General features: G+C 36.5%; 1 protein-coding gene across 1 annotated transcript in view; it reads right to left on the bottom strand.

Annotated features, from left to right (window-relative positions):
- Positions 1-562: 562 nt before the first annotated feature.
- The window catches only part of SLC13A1 (solute carrier family 13 member 1), an 84,187-nt gene continuing 65,655 nt past the window's right edge, over positions 563-19,094 (bottom strand). The window contains exons 9-15 of the mRNA XM_028136603.2: positions 16,062-16,160; positions 15,522-15,623; positions 12,228-12,334; positions 9,948-10,057; positions 4,939-5,100; positions 2,799-2,936; positions 563-700 (exon numbers count right to left, since the gene is read on the bottom strand). Coding sequence (XP_027992404.2) covers positions 563-700; positions 2,799-2,936; positions 4,939-5,100; positions 9,948-10,057; positions 12,228-12,334; positions 15,522-15,623; positions 16,062-16,160 — 856 coding nt within the window. The remainder of the gene's footprint in view (positions 701-2,798; positions 2,937-4,938; positions 5,101-9,947; positions 10,058-12,227; positions 12,335-15,521; positions 15,624-16,061; positions 16,161-19,094) is intronic.

The raw sequence follows: 19,094 nt of genomic DNA, 5'->3' as shown, positions 1-19,094 counted from the left end.
AGTGGAAATTGGTCCTTATATATGAGGTTTCTATTGTTTATTGGATTCGCATTTATTTAGATTAAATTTTGCTTTTATACCACAAGATGACCACAATTTTGTTTCTTCAGAAAATTCCCTTGAACAACACTACAGAAATAATTTATCCAAGTATGTAATTAACTTGTATTTTTTTATTTTCTATATATATAGCTTCATGGGAAGTTTCTCAAATAATAAATTGACATTTGAAATGTCACACTGAACCCAAATGGTAAGATGAAACAAATGACCTCTTTGAAGGTCAAGTTATAAATTATTCTTGTGATGAAGCAGGATTCTTATGGTCCATGCGCAAAATCCCAACTGTGGGCTTCTTGATGAAGGCACTTAGGCACTCTGGCTGCATCTCGGAGGAAATGCAGACTGAGTTGTGACAGCAGGTTTCGAGTGTTCACTGGAAGTGCGGAAGCTACACCGGGATGGACTTAAATGTGTCCTCAGTTTTTCAGAGTGAAATTCTGCAGTGAATTCTTAATGGTTCCCCAAACTCACCACAGGGTGGTCAGAGCATTGGTGCTTGTCATGGCATGGTCCCATTACTAACTAAAGGAGCCCAAGAAGGGTATGTATGGAGGTCAAACATGGGCACAATCCAGGTGAACGTGCCCAGCATCACCACAGCCACGCCCACAATGTTGACGCCAAGTCCAGCTTTAACCTTGAACAGGAAAGAGCATAAATGTCAGTCTCCTAAAAAGAAAACTTAAGGAAATTGGAATACCGTTACAGAATGTATTTACATGCATACTAAATGATTAGTATAAACTGTTGATTTCCTAAAACAATGAGTTCTTTCATTCATTTCCAAAGAGAATCTGTCCCCAACTAAATGCCATTTACCTGAAGAGTTTTAGAGAAGTTCTTCTTAGGAATATACTGGCCATTCTGGTTAGAGAAAAAAATCTCTTTAATAATCTGCCATTTCACCCTGATCAGGTGGCTCAGTTGGCTGGAGCATCATCCTGTATGCCAAAAGGTTTAGGTTCGATTCCTGGTCAGGGCACATACCTAGGTGGCGGGTTCTATCCCTGGACCCTGGTAGGGAAGAGTATGGGAGGCAAGCAATGGGTGTTTCTCTCACATCAATCTCTCTCTTCCTTCCTCTCTCTCTAAAAATCATTAAAAATATCCTCTTGTGAGGATTTTTAAAAATCTACCATTTCATGTTAAATCAAAATTAGAGTTTGTGGTTTTGTATTTCAGTGGATAAAGTTCAGGTCACTATGTGATAACTGGATCCTTCAGAGTCAATATTATTAATAGTTTACCCATCGGTATTCTCTTGTTAAGATTTAATAATGTCACCTCTATTCATCTTTCTTAGAGTTCCCATGTTTCTGGCTCTGACATCATCATTCTGGTGTCCAGGAAACAATCTCAAAGTTGCTTCCTATCCATTAAAACAGAGGCCGGCAAACTACTGCTCATGAACTGTTTTTATAAATAAAGTTTGATGGGACAACAACACACCCATTTGTTTACATATTGTTGTTGAATGCTTTCATGACACAAGGGCAGAGTTGAGGAGTTGTGACAGAGACCATATGGCCCACAGAGCCCCAAATATTTACTATCTGCTCATCTTTGCCCCTCTGTATCAAAGCAAAAGGTGGACACCCGGCAGTGATTACTACAGAGATCCCCTTTCCTGTCCACGCAAGCCACTCATTTATTCCAGAACCTCATTTTTCTTTTTCTTTTTTATATTTTTTAAATATATACTTTTTAAAAATATATTTTATTGATTTTTTACAGAGAGGAAGAGAGAGGGATAGAGAGGTAGAAACATCGATGATAGAGAAACATCGATCAGCTGCCTCTTGCACAACCCCTACTGGGGATGTGCCCGCAACCAAGGTACATGCCTTGACCAGAATCGAACCTGGGACCTTTCAGTCTGCAGGCCGACGCTCTATCCACTGAGCCAAACCGGTTACAGCTCATTTTTCTTTTTAAAGCTCACATACAAAGGACATTGTTTATGTTATGCACATTGTCTTTACCAAAATGATAGTACATGACTTCTCCATAGGGGTGTTTCCAGGATTTTTACCTTGAGGGGTTTAGCAATCTGTGTGAAGGGAAGGGATCTGGGACTTAACTTGAAGTCGCATTTGCATAGCAAGCTCCCCGAATTTACTTTGGCTATATTCTTGTTTGTTTTGGCCTGGAACTTGGCAATCAAAATTGGGAGGAGACTAGACTATTCTCAAGCTAGTTCTTGATTATCACTACTTTCGTATTTGGCAAAAATGTGCATGTTTTGTCTCTTAGATTCTCTATTACTACTTGCTTGTGCTTTCACTTCAGGTGCTGCTATTAAATCAGAACAAGAAAGATGGCTTTGCATCAGTCAGGCACTGAGCCTCATGTCTTATTCAGAGTCAATGTCAGCCGCACAAATATTGGTGATAGTAAACCACAGTGCTTGATTGCTAAATTTCATTAGCCCTTTCTCCCTTAGCCTAGGTCGAGTTAGATCTGATCTTGACATGTAAGGGTGAGCCTTTGTGTTGACCATATTCTTTGCTGATACATTCAGTATCTCTGTATTCCTGACTATACATTCAATGACATGTTTGCTTCTGGTTATCACTCTTCAAAACAATTCTATAACCAGACTCACTCTATGACACAATCACTCTCAGAATCAGAACTCAAGTCACGTTTTTTCATGGCAGTTGATTCATGTGTAGAAGCTAAGACTTCACCAAGACTGGCTCCTGAGCCTGACAGTGTTCTCTCAGCTCACTCACCATGTCAGTAATCTTTAGGTGGCCATAGGAAAAGACGATAGCATTGGATGGATTCGCTACTGGTAGGAGGAATGCAAATGAAGTGCACAGAGTAGAAGGTATCAAAATATACAGAGGGTTCACGTGAATAGCTTCAGCCTGTTGCAAAAGAAAAAAAAAAAGAGTCTAAGTAATATTTTGAGATTCATAAAGCATAAATAGAGCAAAATTATAATAACAAACTCCCAGGAGCACGTAGAAACCTAAGACATAAAATTATATATAAATGCAGTTATAACTTGAAGAATATTTTTCATATAATGTCTCTTTCTCTTGTTTATATGCTTATTAGTGCCCATTTAAGTATTATAGCTCAGTTTATTTAGAAAATCAAGTTTCATTTATTCCAGAAACAAAAACAGCAACCATTTATTTATTTATTGGGTATTTATTGGGAGCTAAGTGTTTACCTGTATATAAAATATACTAGAGGCCCGGTGCACGAAATTTGTGTACTGGGGGGGGGGGGGGTGTGTGTCCCTCAGCCCAGCCTGCACCCTCTCCAATCTGGGACCCCTCGAGGAATGTCCGACTGCCCCTTTAGGTCCGATCCTACCGGGCATCCCTCTCACAATCCAGGACTGCTGGCTCCCAACTGCTCACCTACCTGCCTTCCTGATTGCCCCTAACCGCTTCTGCCTGCCAGCCTGATCACCCCCTAACCACTCCCCCGCCAGCCTGATTGATGCCTAACTGCTCCCTTGCCAGCCTGTTTGCCCCTAACTGCCGTCCCCTGCAGGCCTGGCCACCCCTAACTGCCCTCCCCTGCAGGCCTGGTCACCCCTAACTGCTCTCCCCTGCAGGCCTGGCCCCCCCCAACAGCTCTCCCTTGCAGGCCTGGTCCCTTCCAACTGTCCTCCCCTGCTGGCCATCATGTGGTGGCCGTCTTGTGTCTACATGGGGGCAGCCATCTTTGACCACACGGGGGCAGCCATCTTGTGTGTTGGAGTGATGTTCAATTTGCATATTACTCTTTTATTAGATAGGATATGTTTATATATAATATACGAAGCTTCCATGTATTATATGTAATGTATAAAATAATATCACAAACTATATGTATACATTTATATATAACATATAACTCAACTTTCACAATGCCCTTATGACCAAATAACAGATGAAGAAACCAAGGCCTGAAAAGTCTAAAAGTCACTCATCAAACACACAGCTGACAAGCAGTAGAGCTTAGGTAGGCTCTCAGGCCCCTCCAGCTCCAAGGCTTCTCATCACAGCCTCTGTGACATATATACTTTAAAACTTGTTTAGGGATCATCACATTAGCATGATTCTTAATTTATCACATAATTTTCTAGCTGCTCTATGTTGAGAAATATAAACCAGGAAAAAAAAAACCACAATACTTGCCAATTTAAATCCCAACATTTCTTTTCTACTTTGAAGCAAGCATCAGCTCAAGAATGCTAACATATGCCCCTTGAGCTAGTAGCAGAAAAATTCCAGAAGGGCAATCCTCTTAATTTAAAGTGCTTTCCTTTCACCAAACCCATAAGAAAAACATTGACTTAAAGCTATTTCTTGTAATTGCTAGCTAGGTGGGGAGAAGAAGGGAAGACAGTCTATCCCTCTCTCTCTCCTTGCAGATCTGCTTCTTACTTATCTTTGAAAATTCTTCCCTGGGAAGTCAAGAATTGTGTCTAAGATATTTAAGCTTGAAGCCTGAAGCGTAAGCCTAGGTTTTCAATCACTTACATGAAGCAGTTCTCAGAAATTCAGAACTAATCTGGAGGGAGAAGTGTCAGAGTTAGAGGTCTAAATACTAAAATTGTCAGGAAACACTGGACCTAAAAGTCTTACAGCTGGAAAGGATCTGGGTTGGCCATCCCACTTATCTGCAAATTGAAAATTGGGGTGGACAGAAGGTAAGTGGTTAAGATCCTGCTGCTTGAATGTGGGAAGAAAAGAGTTCTGCTGAGTTGAGGTCTCCTAAAAGGTAGGAATGCAAATAAGGACCCTCTACCAGTGATTTCCAGGAGGACCATTCAGGCCCAAAATGATTCTATTCCACAATATGAGAACAAGCAAAGCAGAACACTGCTCTTTTGATAAAGAATATAAATGGGATAAGTGAGATACTCACCAGTGGAGATAATATTGGGAGAAGGAGAGTAATGGTAGCTGCATTGCTGGCAACCTCTGTTAAAGATGTGACGAGCAAAGAAGATATCAGAATTATTAGCCATACTGGTAATGATCCTAGAGGAGATAATTTCTGTCCTATCCACATAGATAGTCCTGATGCCTACAAAAACAAATTTACATTTGTTATTCATTAATAGTTCATTTTAATGGACAATTTAAATTTATTTAAAAAAAACATTATTTTCTCTAAGAACTCTGTTTCTAACATATAATTTTAACCTCTCATATTTTCCTGTGGCTTGGCTTTGACCTGTAGAAGCTCTCATTTATTTTTATTTTAACACTACCAATATGCTTTAGAAAGTCTGAATTGTCTCCTATATTTTTCAATTAAATGTTAATGTTATCTAATTAATATATGTGGACATTTATAACTAGAATGATAGGACTTAAGAAAAGAATGGCCCTTCTGGTGTACCTCCCTCCACTCCTATATAGTGTTCCGTAGAGACAACAACTTTCAACTGAGATTAGCTATTTAGAGCTATGTTTAGGTATTTATGGCTATTTTTTAAAATTACCCTTTTTCCTAATTTTCAAATTAGACATTATTTACCGACTTAAGTAAGGATTCTGTTTTCTTTCACCAGATCTCATCCACCACACGTATATTTCCTCTCCCTCCATTCCCTTACATTCATATATCAACAGTTTTTATTAAATCAATATTTAAAGTTTACCATTATGATTATATGAACATTGTTCATACCAAGTCATTTAAGGTATTATGATCATATTTACTTTTTTTGTTTTGTTCTACTATTGTTTTCCCAGGAAATAATAGTCTCATTCTTTGCTTGGTTTTCTAAGTACCTGTCACAGATTTTCAGCATACTCTCTAGTAAAATTGGAAAACTCCCCACAAGTAGACAAACATATTGTTCCTTTTCGTTTTCCCCCAGGGAGATGTCCGTCCTGGAGTATTCCCTCCTTCTGTTCCATGGGGACTAGTTGTCCTTCATGTCAATTCTACTGTTGTTGTTCTGAGACCTCTCTTCACTGGTGTACTATGAGCTCCCCTCCCCTCCTTCTGTGGGAATCCTTTCTTCTTAATGCCTTTGTGTTGGTGGAGACCTGCTTCTATAGCTTTCTGAGAGTTGGTGAATGGGAGGCTTTGTTTTTATGTTTGTTTCTGCATGTCTGAAAACCTCTTTGTTTTCTTTTCACACTGTTTTGATACTTTAGCTCTTATAAAATTCTAGACTTGAAATCGTTATCGCTCAGCCAGAAAGTCTGATGACATTCTGATCTTCGATTCATTGTACATAGTACAAAGAAATCAGCTGGATGCAAATTAATAGGTATGTTATTCTATTCTCTACTCCCACCTGGGAAAATCTTCCATTTATAAGATTTCACTTAACTACTGCATGTGTGAATTTTATGCCCAGGTCAAACTGGGAATGGCATATTTTAGAAAAGCTCTAATTATAAGCAGTATACCTTTAGATCAAAAGTTAGCAAAATATCCCCAGTTATGGATACCAGATATTATGTATGTTATTTGTGATCTTGATTTATACTTTTGTGGGTTTATTATTTTTTTACTTTTAGATGGAAAAAGTCTGAGTGCCATTTAAGTCATATTGATAGAAGTTCATCTTAAAATATAATTACATATATTGTAAGAATGGATTTTATCGATGTTTAGATGCTGCTAGCAAACATTATACCACATATATTCTCCCTTTCCCCCCGCCCCCCCACCACCTCTGGAAGCCACTGGGATCATACCATCAAACCCAAGGTTTCTAAATTCTACATGAAATGCTTTAATATTGGGTACTTAGTAGCTCTTTTAGTCTATGAATTCAGAGTCTTCAGTTCTGGGAAATTTCTTGTATTATTTTTGGAAATGTCCTTCTATTTTTTTTTTTCTTTTCTTTCTTCCTTTTCTTCTCCTTCTGAAACTCCTATTTGTTGGCTGTTGGAGATTTGGAGTTGCTACTCTAATTTTCTTATCTTTTTTTTTTTTTTTTTATATTACCTTCTCTTCACCTTTTTGTTTTATTTCCTGAGATAAGTTCATCTTCTAACTGCTACTGAATTTTTAAATTTCTTTTACAATATTTCTCATCTTCAGTGGATCTTTCTTACTTTCTGTTTATCCTCTATTTAAAAAGTAACGTTCTACTTGTTTTTCATATCTTTACTGTTTCTAAAATCTCTTTGGGGCCTCAATGATAAATTTTTTAAAATTTCTTTTTATCATACATTTTCTTTGCTTTTATGTGTTTCTTTTCAATTTTTCTTATTTATTACTGGTTATTGTATCAGAGGCGTTCTCAACTATCTGATGGCCTCATATAGTCCATTTATGTTTAAAAGGGAGGTATCAAAATAATAATTTTGAAAGCTCTTTGTGCCTGGTCAAAGATTGTTAAGAAAAATACTTCACTGTAGGTGACTAAGCTGTGAGCCAGTGTCTCATTGATTCAATTTTGTTACAGAGTAAATCTAAATTTTCTACTAGGGAGGGAAGAGAGCAGTTGCCTGTCTATTTAGGTCTGGAGAGAGTATTTGTGAGGCTCACAGCTCCTTATACACTTTTGAAGCCATCCTTCACCTTTAGTACTGAATTTTACCCCAGCTCTCAGCTAATCTGCTGCTTCCAATTTCTAAACCCTTTCAGGATCCTGTGGATGGATCAGTTTGTTTCTTGTTGGCTATCCTTTTTCAGGTCCATAGATTTCTTCCTTCTCTACTATTTCTACAATATAAAGTCAGTTACCCCTCAAATATCCTGTTTCCATATTTTAAATCATATTAACATCTCTCATATGTTACTGTTCCTGCTATATATTCTTTATCTTTATGGATTAACACTTTTATGTTCTGTTATTGCTATGTCAGTGGGGAGCTGATAAAAATAGTGTTTAATTCTTCCATTTTTAACTCAGGAATGTGTGAAAAAGGGAGAGGAGGAGTTATTCACCAATAAGAATTTGAAAGTGACTACCAGGACATGAGAGTTCAAACATGTTGAAAACATATCAAGGGACACTTAGGAGAGAGGGAATTGCAGTGAGGTGAATGCTATGTCATGGTTCCCAATTAGAAGGGTTATTTATTTCTGGAAATTTTCCTAATTACAATTTGGGACAAAATTTTAAAAAATTAACTGTCTTCAAGTCTTTGTAAAACCAGTTTCTAGGGCCTTATTTTCCCATAATCAGACTTATTAAGCACATGGCTCCCACCCCACCACCCAAAGGTAGGGCTATTCTGGGTATTCCTAGAAGAGTAGTCCTAGGATTTTCATAGCAAACTAGACCTCCTTCCAGGGGTTCCCCATCCTTCCAGTGAGAGAGCCGACTACATCAGACTAGGTCCATACCTTTTCATTTCCTTAAAGTTCGCTAGACTAGGGTCTGGCCAATGCTTTTAAAACCTCTTTTGAGTGTCCAATCCAGACAGATATTCTGGAGAGGAAAGATGAACATAAGTTCATATTTAGGCCAGAATTGTTGATTCTGATTTCCTCACAATTCAAGTGAGCAGGCAGAGGAATGAAGGTTATTGATTCTGAGAAACCAGATCTGCTGGACTAGTGGAAAAGTCTATTTGTCTTATATTCAGCTCACTTATATTTGAGCAGTCTACAAGGCAAGCCAAATGTAGGCTGAAAACAACTTTGTAAGTGGCACTCAGAATTTCATCTATTACTAAATCTTATTGCTGAAAGCTCAGTATCCAAATATAATACAGAAAAATTGACAATGAAGTCAGAAGCTAAAATCAGTCTCCCTAGAGGTTATTAAGAAGAGAACAGAACAGGTAGTTTTTTTGCCTTGAGAAGTGTAAAAATTTAACTTCCCAGAAACTAAAATGCTATACAAAACATCTCTCACCACCATTTTTACTTTGATAACAGAATAAGAAAATGGAACAGCCATGAGCTTTGAGTGTTTCACAGAAGGCTATAAAATCCAGAAACAAGAGATTTTTAATTTGTCCAAGAGTAGAGGATTTTTATGGAATTTTTAAAGCAATCCTATAATGACCAAGGCAATTTCAAGGGACAGTGACTTCCCCAGATAATCTACTTTCTATCAACTGGATAGATAGGCCAAGAAATAGCCAACTCTAATCCACCTATGGTTTTACTTTTCCCTAAAATTAGAAAGAATACAATATTAGCCATGGTTGTGTGAAATTCTCTCAGGACTTTATTCCACAAATGTGTATACAATACCTTTAATATATTTAATATGTAATAAATAAATAATGTAATACATTACTATTATTTCTTATTGTCCTTCTTTGACCACATTAAGACCATGATATATTCCAGAGAACTCTGAGAGCTACTCAAATCCATCATGAAATAAGGTAAAAATATAAACAAAAAATGTTTCACTAGTAGTCACCATATGTATGATTTTTATTTTTTTCTTATTAAGCTAGTCTTCTAATACTATTTCATGAATTAAGAATTCTAATCTTCTATGCTTTATTTCTTTTGTCACGCATCATAAAAATTTATGCTTGGAGCCTGTAAAATGATTTGAACTCTGAACTCACCTCATCTGTATGATATACTTACTGCATGGCTATTGAAACCTGTGTCATTAAAATGACAGGATGAAGCTGAATATAACAAAGGCTTGAATGTCCCCATGTTCTATTTTGGAGTAGCCTAGTTAATTGTTAAATATCTTAGACACAGACCTGGCCAGGGTGACTCAGTGGTTATAATGTTGGCCCCTGCACTGAGGGCTCACAGGTTTGCACAGGGTCAAGGGCACATACCTGGGTTGCAAGTTTGTTCCCCAGGCCCAGTCGGGCACTTATAGGAGGCAACCAATAGATGTGTCTCTCTCATATTGATGTTTCTCTCTCTCTCTCCCCGCTCCCTCCCTCTCACTGTATCTAAAAATCAATGGGAAAAATATTCTCATGTGAGGATTAACAGCAACAACAACAATCTTAGACACAGGTTATTACCTCACAACCATCTGCCAAGGCAAACCCTCCACCAACAAGAATGGCTATATCCCAGGGCATGAATGACTGGAATTCTTTCCAAGTAATCAGTGGAGAGTAATCAAAAGCAACTGCAAAACAAAAACCCTACAGTTATACATTGCTTAAAATATGATAGGAGATTGTTTTCTTCATTATTGTAATGGCCACTTCACAAGAAGTTTTTACTACTACTATGTTGTTTTAAGATAGGGGGTTTGATCTGGACTTTGAGCAATTTCCATCTATCTTAAGTGGAAGATTATATTACTTAAACAGGTCATAACTTGGAAAAATCCTTTAGATTATATTATAGAATGAATTTAGATAAATTATAACATTGTTATTTATAATGCTATTCATTCGATTTCACTAACATCTTTGCCTACTATGAGTAAAACAGTGTATTGGACTACACTATTCTTTGCTATGCAAACTGTCTGTAACAGTCCAATGGTTCTAATAGCATAAGTGTTGCATTATTATTCATTAGTATTTATTTGAATATTTTATTATTTTTTCAAATCGCAAGGGGGAGCGCATAACAGGTTCATCAGGATTCCAGTTTAAAGTAATTCAAAATTCAGGTTAAATAATTTAAGCATCATTCATGAGACCCCTTAAATACTCATATAGCAATTATCTTAAGGATTTCTCTTTATATTCCTATTGTCTCCATAGATTCATTGAGAAATAAGATCATCCATGAACACATTATGTCCATTTATCATTTATATGTAGCAGTTAGCCTTCTACCTGGCGAGATTCTAAGGTTACTAATTAGCTTCCTTCCCACCCCTTTTCCCCAAACCTAAACCAAACACACCCTTCACTGTTGAGAGAAATTTTGCTATTTCTTACTTGAATTAAGACCATATCTTCTGTTAAAATGCAAACATCTTTGAAGTGTACCTTTCATGTAAAATGTAACATAATACGTCTTATCTGTTATTTTTAAACCTACTGTAAATGAGTCTATCAGGGAGAAAAATTATTGAAGAATAAGAAGAAAGAGAATGGAAGAGAGGGGGAAGGCTCTCTCTGAGGGGGACTCAGATGTTGAAGCCAGGGATGTTAAGTCAAACATTAGTTCCTCAACACTTGCCCCTGCCAGGCCATGGGGCTTAGATTGCAATGGTCAGAATTCTCAGGTTCTCATAGAAATCATTGGTCTGTACTGCAACATCTCCTTATAGTGCACTTTGAGATGTTCTAGTCTCAATGAAGAATGAAAGGCATTTATTTCTATGTTATATTGTTTATATTAGTCAGGGCCTAGAGATCAGATTCATTAGTCATTTATTGATTCTGACTCAAGGATTCAGGTGGGCCAGTCCAAGAGCATGAATGAGTCCCAGTTCCATCCCAATGAAAGAAAAAGAAAGAAAGAAAGAAAGAAAGAAAGAAAGAAAGAAAGAAAGAAAGAAAGAAAGAAAGAAAGAAAGAAAGAAAGAAAGAAAGAAAGGAAGAAAGAAAGAAAGAAAGAAAGAAAGAAAGAAAGAAAGAAAGAAAGAAAGAAAGAAAGAAAGAAAGAAAAATAAAAGAAAAGCCAACAATAAAAAAACACATTCTACTCTACCAGACTATTTACAGACAATTTTAAACCATTTGTCCCACACTGACAACATGTGAATCTGACTTCCTAAAACATGATGTGTTAGCATTCAGATGTGGATGAATCCTATGTTTAAGATGTGTTTGTGTCTGTGTGTGGGCGAAGTGAGTATACTCATATAAACATGCACACGTTTGTCCATGTGTTATAAAGACAATGAGTGCTCCCTCTGAATACCTTTTCTTCCGATTGTGACACTAGGTTATGAGCTAGTGTAGAGTTGATCTGCACTTTATTCAGGACTATTATGAGTCTGTAACTCACTTGAAACTCCTCACCTTTGTAGATCCTCAGCATTTAGTACCAAGGGCTCATCATGAAGTAATGACTTATTCCTATGTTTGCCAATAGTAAGATTAATTCTGATTATGAGAGGAGAAGTGAGCTTATCAAAGACCAAATAATATCACTCATAGCAGAGTCCTAACATGGAGCATAAGGAAATCTACTTCTCACTTCTGCAAAGTAGGATGATCCTTCTTGAAGCAGAAAGATGTGTGTTGCCTGACTAGGGGTTACAGTGTGCAAACAGGAAGTGTGTCAATATGTCCATCCTTTTTTTTCTAAATGCTAACTGAAACCAGTAGAATTTTGTATATTTTTTGCTCTTCAGTCAAATTCATTTGGAATTATAAATAATACTCAACCAATTTCTCCTGAAGGTGTAGTTTTAGTCAATTTCTTAGCAGGGATAATAAAGAATAGGAGTCCTATAAGTAAGGCAACAGTTGAGTCTGTAGCAAAACCAGGATACCTGAAAAAGGACAAATGTGTTCATTAACAAATGACATCCAGAATTTTTCAGAACGAAACACTAAGTGACTATGTTTATGTCATACAAGCAATAGTGGTGGTATAGAGTATTTATTTTGGATAATCTGTTCTAAAAATCTATGGATTTCCTACTAAATGATTCCCCACTAAGTAATTTAGTGGAACTGAAAATCTCAGACCATGTTTCCATTGTTTCTCTATACTTCTTCTTCTTTTCAAAACCATGTATACACATGCTGACCTACTAGGCCAACATGGCAAATGTCCCTTTTGGCAAAGCTCACAGCTCTGGTAAATAACTTTTTCTTTGAATTATTTATTTTCATTATATTGGCAGAGAATTGATGTTGAAACAATTGTTAGGCTAGGCAAAGCCTCATATAATTGATTTATAACATCCTAGTATTGAATTGTGGCAAGGCATGAATGTTTCTAGAGTCCTTGAAAGCTCTTTTGTAAATTGTGAAAGTGAATGATCTGTTTTTCTAAGCTATAACATCTGCTTCCATGATTATAAACCCTAGCTATATCATACAAATGAAATCAACCCATTTAATACTTTGCACCCAATGAAACTTAATCAAGAATATTAATTATTAGAATGGCTTATGAGATGCTCATAAGTGATCACTGTTCAAATTAAGAGTGATTCAGGAACAGATGGGGATTTAGAATCACGAGGATATTCCAGCAAATAAGACAGGTTCCCAGAAGCCTCATCAGTTAAGAAGCACCTGGAGACTAGATATGAATGAAACAGGCATAAATAATTAGAATTTGGTTATAAAAGTCAGTCATATTGAACTAGTGAATCTTTGGATTCTGAGAAGAAATCTTTATATCCTAAAGGTTATTTTGCTACCTTGTCACTCAATGATGCAGGCATATTATAGAAGCTCTTTTCTCTTGTAATTTACTTGAACAAATTAAAATCAAGGAAATGCATTATATTATTCAAGCTGACAATTTAAAACACAGTTGGTTTTCCCTAAATGTAGATTTTTTTTTTCTTGCATTGTTGGGTAAAAAAGCTACCTTGGTGTACTTTATTCAATAAACTTAACTAATATTTACATTTTCATTATTCCTTATTTCTTTTAACTCTATTATAAGTTACAGTTGGATTTTTTGCCAAATTAGGTCAGGCATCATGTAATCTAATTTTGTTTTTATGAAGACACATTGGACTCAGTCCAAGCTCAAACAGATGGAATGAAAACATTAGGTGGAAGCTATAAATCTTGATCTCTCATACTAGCTTTGGAACATCTAACTGCCTAAAACCTCTTCATTACAAATATATTCTACAGAATATATACTGATGAAATGAAATCAAGCCATAAATACTGAAATAATTTATTTTCCAAATATTTTTAAAACTATTAGTATTTTATTATGTTTATTTTTATTTTAGTTTTCATTTGTTCTAAATTAATTTAGGTTGCTTCAGTATTACAAAAGGTAAGGTTACATAAATTTCATTTGTTTTATTTATATCTCCAAATCACTTCCTATCTCAAACCTTTGTTCCTTTTATTATTGTTTTATCTCAGAATTCTAGGTAACATGTGCACCTGCCCATAGCAAATACACTCTATTTTTCTGCTATGAACAAAACATCTCCTGAATTACATTCCCCTCCTGTAAGGAATAGAAATTAGAAACTGATTACATTGAATTTACTATTAGGATTTCAGCTTTATTTTTATTAGCTGTTGTTTGATTTCATTTAGTTTTTACACATTGGTGTTTAGAAAAGACCCTCCTTACCTAGGATGGTAGAAGAGGAATTTTTAAAAGGTGGAAGAATTATTTTTTATGTTGGTCTAGTCCTATTACAAAACTACATAGTACCATCAAACTTTAAACAATCATGTGCTTTCAATAGCTTGCACTGAATAATTGGAAGCTGTCTTTTTTAGACCTCTCAAAATGAAAAGGTTTAGTCTTAAAGGAAACAAAAAGTGTATAAAGCTAAAGCAGATTCTTTGAAACATGCTACCACATTGAATTGCTACACTTGTATGCTCACTAGGAATTTGGACTCAGATTTTGCAGCTTTAAAAAGTGCTGGCAATGCCTGTATAACCAGAAGGCTCTGATTTAAAAAATAATAATAATAATTTCTTTATTCTATGTGGGAATAATATATTTGACTCAAACAATTTTGGTTTCTGCCCCCGAATACATTGAGTCTTGGTGGGGGGTGTGAGACAGGAAGTCCAAATCAGAGATCTGCTCAATTTAGAAACTAGATTAATTCAGTAAAGGATAGATTGGGAACACAAATCTCAAAACCTAAGTATTTATAATCACATGTGGGATGGCTCTTAATTTAGAAAATTATGCTGCCATCTTCTCCCCCTCGCCCCCCCGCCCAGTTCACATGATTCAGCATTGACTGCTGGTATGTAAGACATTGAGAGATAAAATTAACTCTGACCCAGCTTCTAACAGAAGTTTGTAAAATCAGATTTATTACTTAATCAGGAATTCCTTACCTAAAAAATAGGGGCAGGCATGGGTTTATGGTGAATTGGTGTTTAATTGACATTAACAGAGAAAAAGACAAGATACTGAACCAAATAAATAATCCCCCATAGAAGTAAAAAAAAAAAAAAAAAAAAAGTGAGTCGGCAAAAATCACAGAACATGAATTCATACCAGGTTATTAAGAAACACTGAGTGACATTTTACATAATAAACATTTAGATTGCCTTTCACATAGGGAGAAGGGCAGCACTGTTCTAAGCGCTATAAACTCCATTTTACCCAGGAAGAAACCCAGGGATGTGACCTGCCTAAAGCGAGTGGAAGAGGCAGGAATGGAACCCAACTTGGGTGGCTCCCAAGTCTACACTCCTAATTGCCATGGAACATGGCTGCCTGGCAGATTGCATTTCTAATTTTGTAGGAATGGAAATAGCCTTGTCTAAAGAAGCTTGAATTTTAGTTACATTGGTAGTGTGGTTATCTTATCTGAGGCCTTTCCTTGGATTTCATTCCTTATCATTTTTTTAATTCCTGAAAGGATTAGAATTAAGAATTCTTTTCAATGGAAAGGAAGAAGAAAATCTCAGACAATCCTCCAGAGTTCTAAGAATCACTTAGGAGAAAAGCAGAGTGCCAAAGAGGAAGGGCTGACAAACATCACAGGTAATGCTTACCCGGGAAAAAGTTTAGACCAACCAGGAAATAACCCAGGATCTCGGCTAAACCACAGCAGGGCCATCACAATGAAGAGGGCCAAGGTGATAATTTCCTGATACCTGTAAAAATATTTGCAATCCTTTCATTTATTTTCTCAGTCAGGACATTCGTAGAAACGCCCTGAGCTGGAGTAATCTCACCAGAACACTAAACAGTAAACACTGGATGTATCGATAATTCGAGCGAATCAGTGCAGTTAGAGAAGGTCGTTACTCTTCGGTGGGTCTGTCAGCTTCTTGCCATCCTACTGGTAAATTTTATGTAGAGAAAGTGTGCACTTTGTCATGTGGAGGTTAGCACTTACTTTCACAAAGGTTAGCACACCCGGGGCTGTTATCGAGTGTTAAAAATACATTACCAATAATTATGTGGGTTTTTTTTGTTTGTTTTGTTTTGTTTTTAATAAATACTTGCAGTATAAGCTATGTGTGTGTATGGGTCTGTGTGTGTGTATGGGTGTGTGTGTGTATCCACATGTGCGCACACAGCAATCTTACCTTATTGGCCCAAGTTTTTTGTATTCTTGCTTAATCACTTCAGCATAAGCCTTTTGTTCGACTGTCTTGGTCTTTCCACCTTTGAACATCTCCTTAAAACTGAAAAGAGTGATTAAGCCAATTAATCATAAGATTCTCCCTTTCTAGAAGATACTTTCGTGAAAGCTTCATAACATACAAATCTCTCTGCTAATAACATAAATCTGAGCTTTTCACCTATACCTCCATCTCCTTCTTTGAATGTTCCCTCCCCCCTTTTCTGTTTCTGCCCATTTTGCTCAATTTTCAATGCTTATTTTTTTGTTCCATATTTTCCAGGCCATCTTCCACTGATCTCCTCCTTTTCCAAGTCCTTTTTCACTATTAAAATTTTGCCATGTTCCACTCATCTCCAATTTAACACTTTATTATGTACTTGTTATATATTTTAATATATTTATTATATATTTTGATTGTTAATTGTTGCACATGAGTGAATTTTATCTCACTAGTTAGATCAATTATTTGAGGGCAGGAGCAGTGTCAAAGATATTTTCTTTGGCCCGATACCTGTAAACACTGGCTTACATGGTAAATATTTGATTCATCAACTCAACAGCACTTTTGTCAAATTTATGAGACAGTTGGTTGTCAGACCCATCAATTGTTACAAAACATACTACACTCAAGTTATACTCTAGGGCCGTAGTCAGCAAACTACGACTTGTGAGCCACATGCAGCTCTTTGGCCCCTTGAGTGTGGCTCTTCCACAAAATACCACGGCCTGGGCAAGTCTATTTTGAAGAAGTGGCGTTAGAAAAAGTGTAAGTTTAAAAAATTTGGCTCTCAAAGGAAATTTCAATCGTACTGTTGATATTTGGCTCTGTTGACTAATGAGTTTGCCAACCACTGCTCTAGGGCAAGGAGGTCACATACACTGATCATGGACGTAGTCCAATCTGGATCTGTTCTCAGAACTAAAACCAACTCGATCACATTTTTTTCTCCAAGTTTCCTCACCTCTTATGTCCTAATAGCCTCCACTAGATAATTTTTCAACTTACTTCCAATAGTATCTGTCAGTTTATATTCTTTTTAGCTTCTTATCTTAGTGACCTTTTTCCTGGTGACTAATTTTTTTGTCCTGAGGTCCAGGGTCTTTACAACTTTGAACAATTTTTGTGTGAAGTAGGGCTCTACACTTAGATTTTTAAAAAATCCCTCCAGAGGAAGAAACAAATGGGAAATGCCTATATTCTTAGGAATTATCTCTTGGAATGTCTATGAGCAGCTCCATTAGATTACATCATATGTAGATATAAAAAGCACATCTGGATATCTAATGCAAAGGAATTGAATTCTGGATCTCAAAGAGATCTGCATGCACATGTTCACTGCAGCATTATTCACAAGAGTCAAGGTATAGAAACAATTTAAATGTCCATCAACACACAAATGGATAAAGAAAAAGTGATTTATATGTACAATGGAATATTATTTAGTCATAAAAGAAATAAAGCACTGATGCATGCTACAACATGGATGTACCTGGAGGGCATTATGCTAAAATGAAATAAGCCAGACTTAGAAAAATAAATACTTTGTGATCTCACTTATATGTGGAATCTAAAATTCTCAAACTCAGAGAAGCACAGAGTAAAAATAGTGGTTGCCACGGGCTGGTTGGGGGTGGGGGGAAGAGAGGGGGGGGGTGTCAGTTACAGGGTACAAAATTTCAGTTATGCAAAATAAGTAAGTTATAGAACCTATGATTAACAATACTGTATTGTATACTTAAAATTTTGCTAAGAGGGTGGATTTATGCTAAGTGCTTTTTACCACAAGGGAAAAAAGAAAACAGTAAAGGATGCAGGAGGAATCTTTTGGAAGTGATGAATGAGTTTATGGCATTGATATTAATGATGGTTTCATGATTTATAATTACCTCCAAACATAACAAGTTTTGTATACATTAAGTAGCTACAGCTCTTTCTATGTCAATCATATCTCAATAAAGCAGTTTTAAAAAAGAATAAAGCTATAGTATTTTCTTTTGTAAAATTTCTGGGGTAAACATGGACATCTATGAGGGAGTAAATAGGAAGACTGACGTATTCTGAAGGTAGCTATCACACAAAGACATATATATATATACACTGAGTGGCCAGGTTATTATGATCTCTGAATGCATAATAATCTGGCCACTCAATATATATATATTAGAGGCCCAGTGCATGAATTTGTGCACGGGTGGGGTCCAGCCAGCCTGGCCAGGAGGAGGGGATATGGGTGGTTGGCCAGCCTGCCTGCTGGTGGAAATCCTGGTCGAGGAGACAATTTGCATATTAGCCTTTTATATAGGATATACACTGAGTGGCCAGATTATTTTGCATTCAGAGATCATAATAATCTGGCCACTTAGTGTATACTAGTATTTATTTATTTTCGTGTGACACCATTATTCAAACTTGTTTGGACTATTATTGCTTTTGAAGGAGCAGAATTTCCTCAATTCTTCAGTAATCTATAATAATAAAAGCGTAATATGCTAATTAGACTGGACAGCCGAATGACCTTCCAGACAGACCTTCTGGACGAAGCCAGGACTACAAGGGCCAAGGCAAGTCACCGTGGCTGTGAGGGCTGAACCCCTTGCACGAATTTTGTGCATTGGGCCTCTATTACATTCATAATCACTGTACTGTACACACTCCAACCATGAACATAATTAGGTGGATGTTGTTGCATTTAAGATCAATTAAATTACTAGTTAGAGTGTCAAAATTTTATCTCTTCACTAATATAAATGCTATTGTAAGAGACTAATCTATGGACCTCCTTGAGAACCATCTGTAGAATAGAAAAGTAAAGAAAGGAGTGAGTCTCCTTCGAAACTACTTCCCACCCTGTAGACTGCATTTGTATTTTGCCACTTTGGTTGGGGACCATAAATAGTTAAGTGGGAATAACAATCATAAATAAATTGGCTTTGCTGTAAATGAAGGTTAATGCCTTCACAAAGGAACTGATGAAGCATATGACAACGCCTCAAC

Source organism: Eptesicus fuscus, chromosome 14, assembly GCF_027574615.1.
Source record: "Eptesicus fuscus isolate TK198812 chromosome 14, DD_ASM_mEF_20220401, whole genome shotgun sequence".
Lineage (NCBI taxonomy): Eukaryota > Metazoa > Chordata > Mammalia > Chiroptera > Vespertilionidae > Eptesicus > Eptesicus fuscus.
This window is presented reverse-complemented; position numbering and strand designations above follow the sequence as displayed.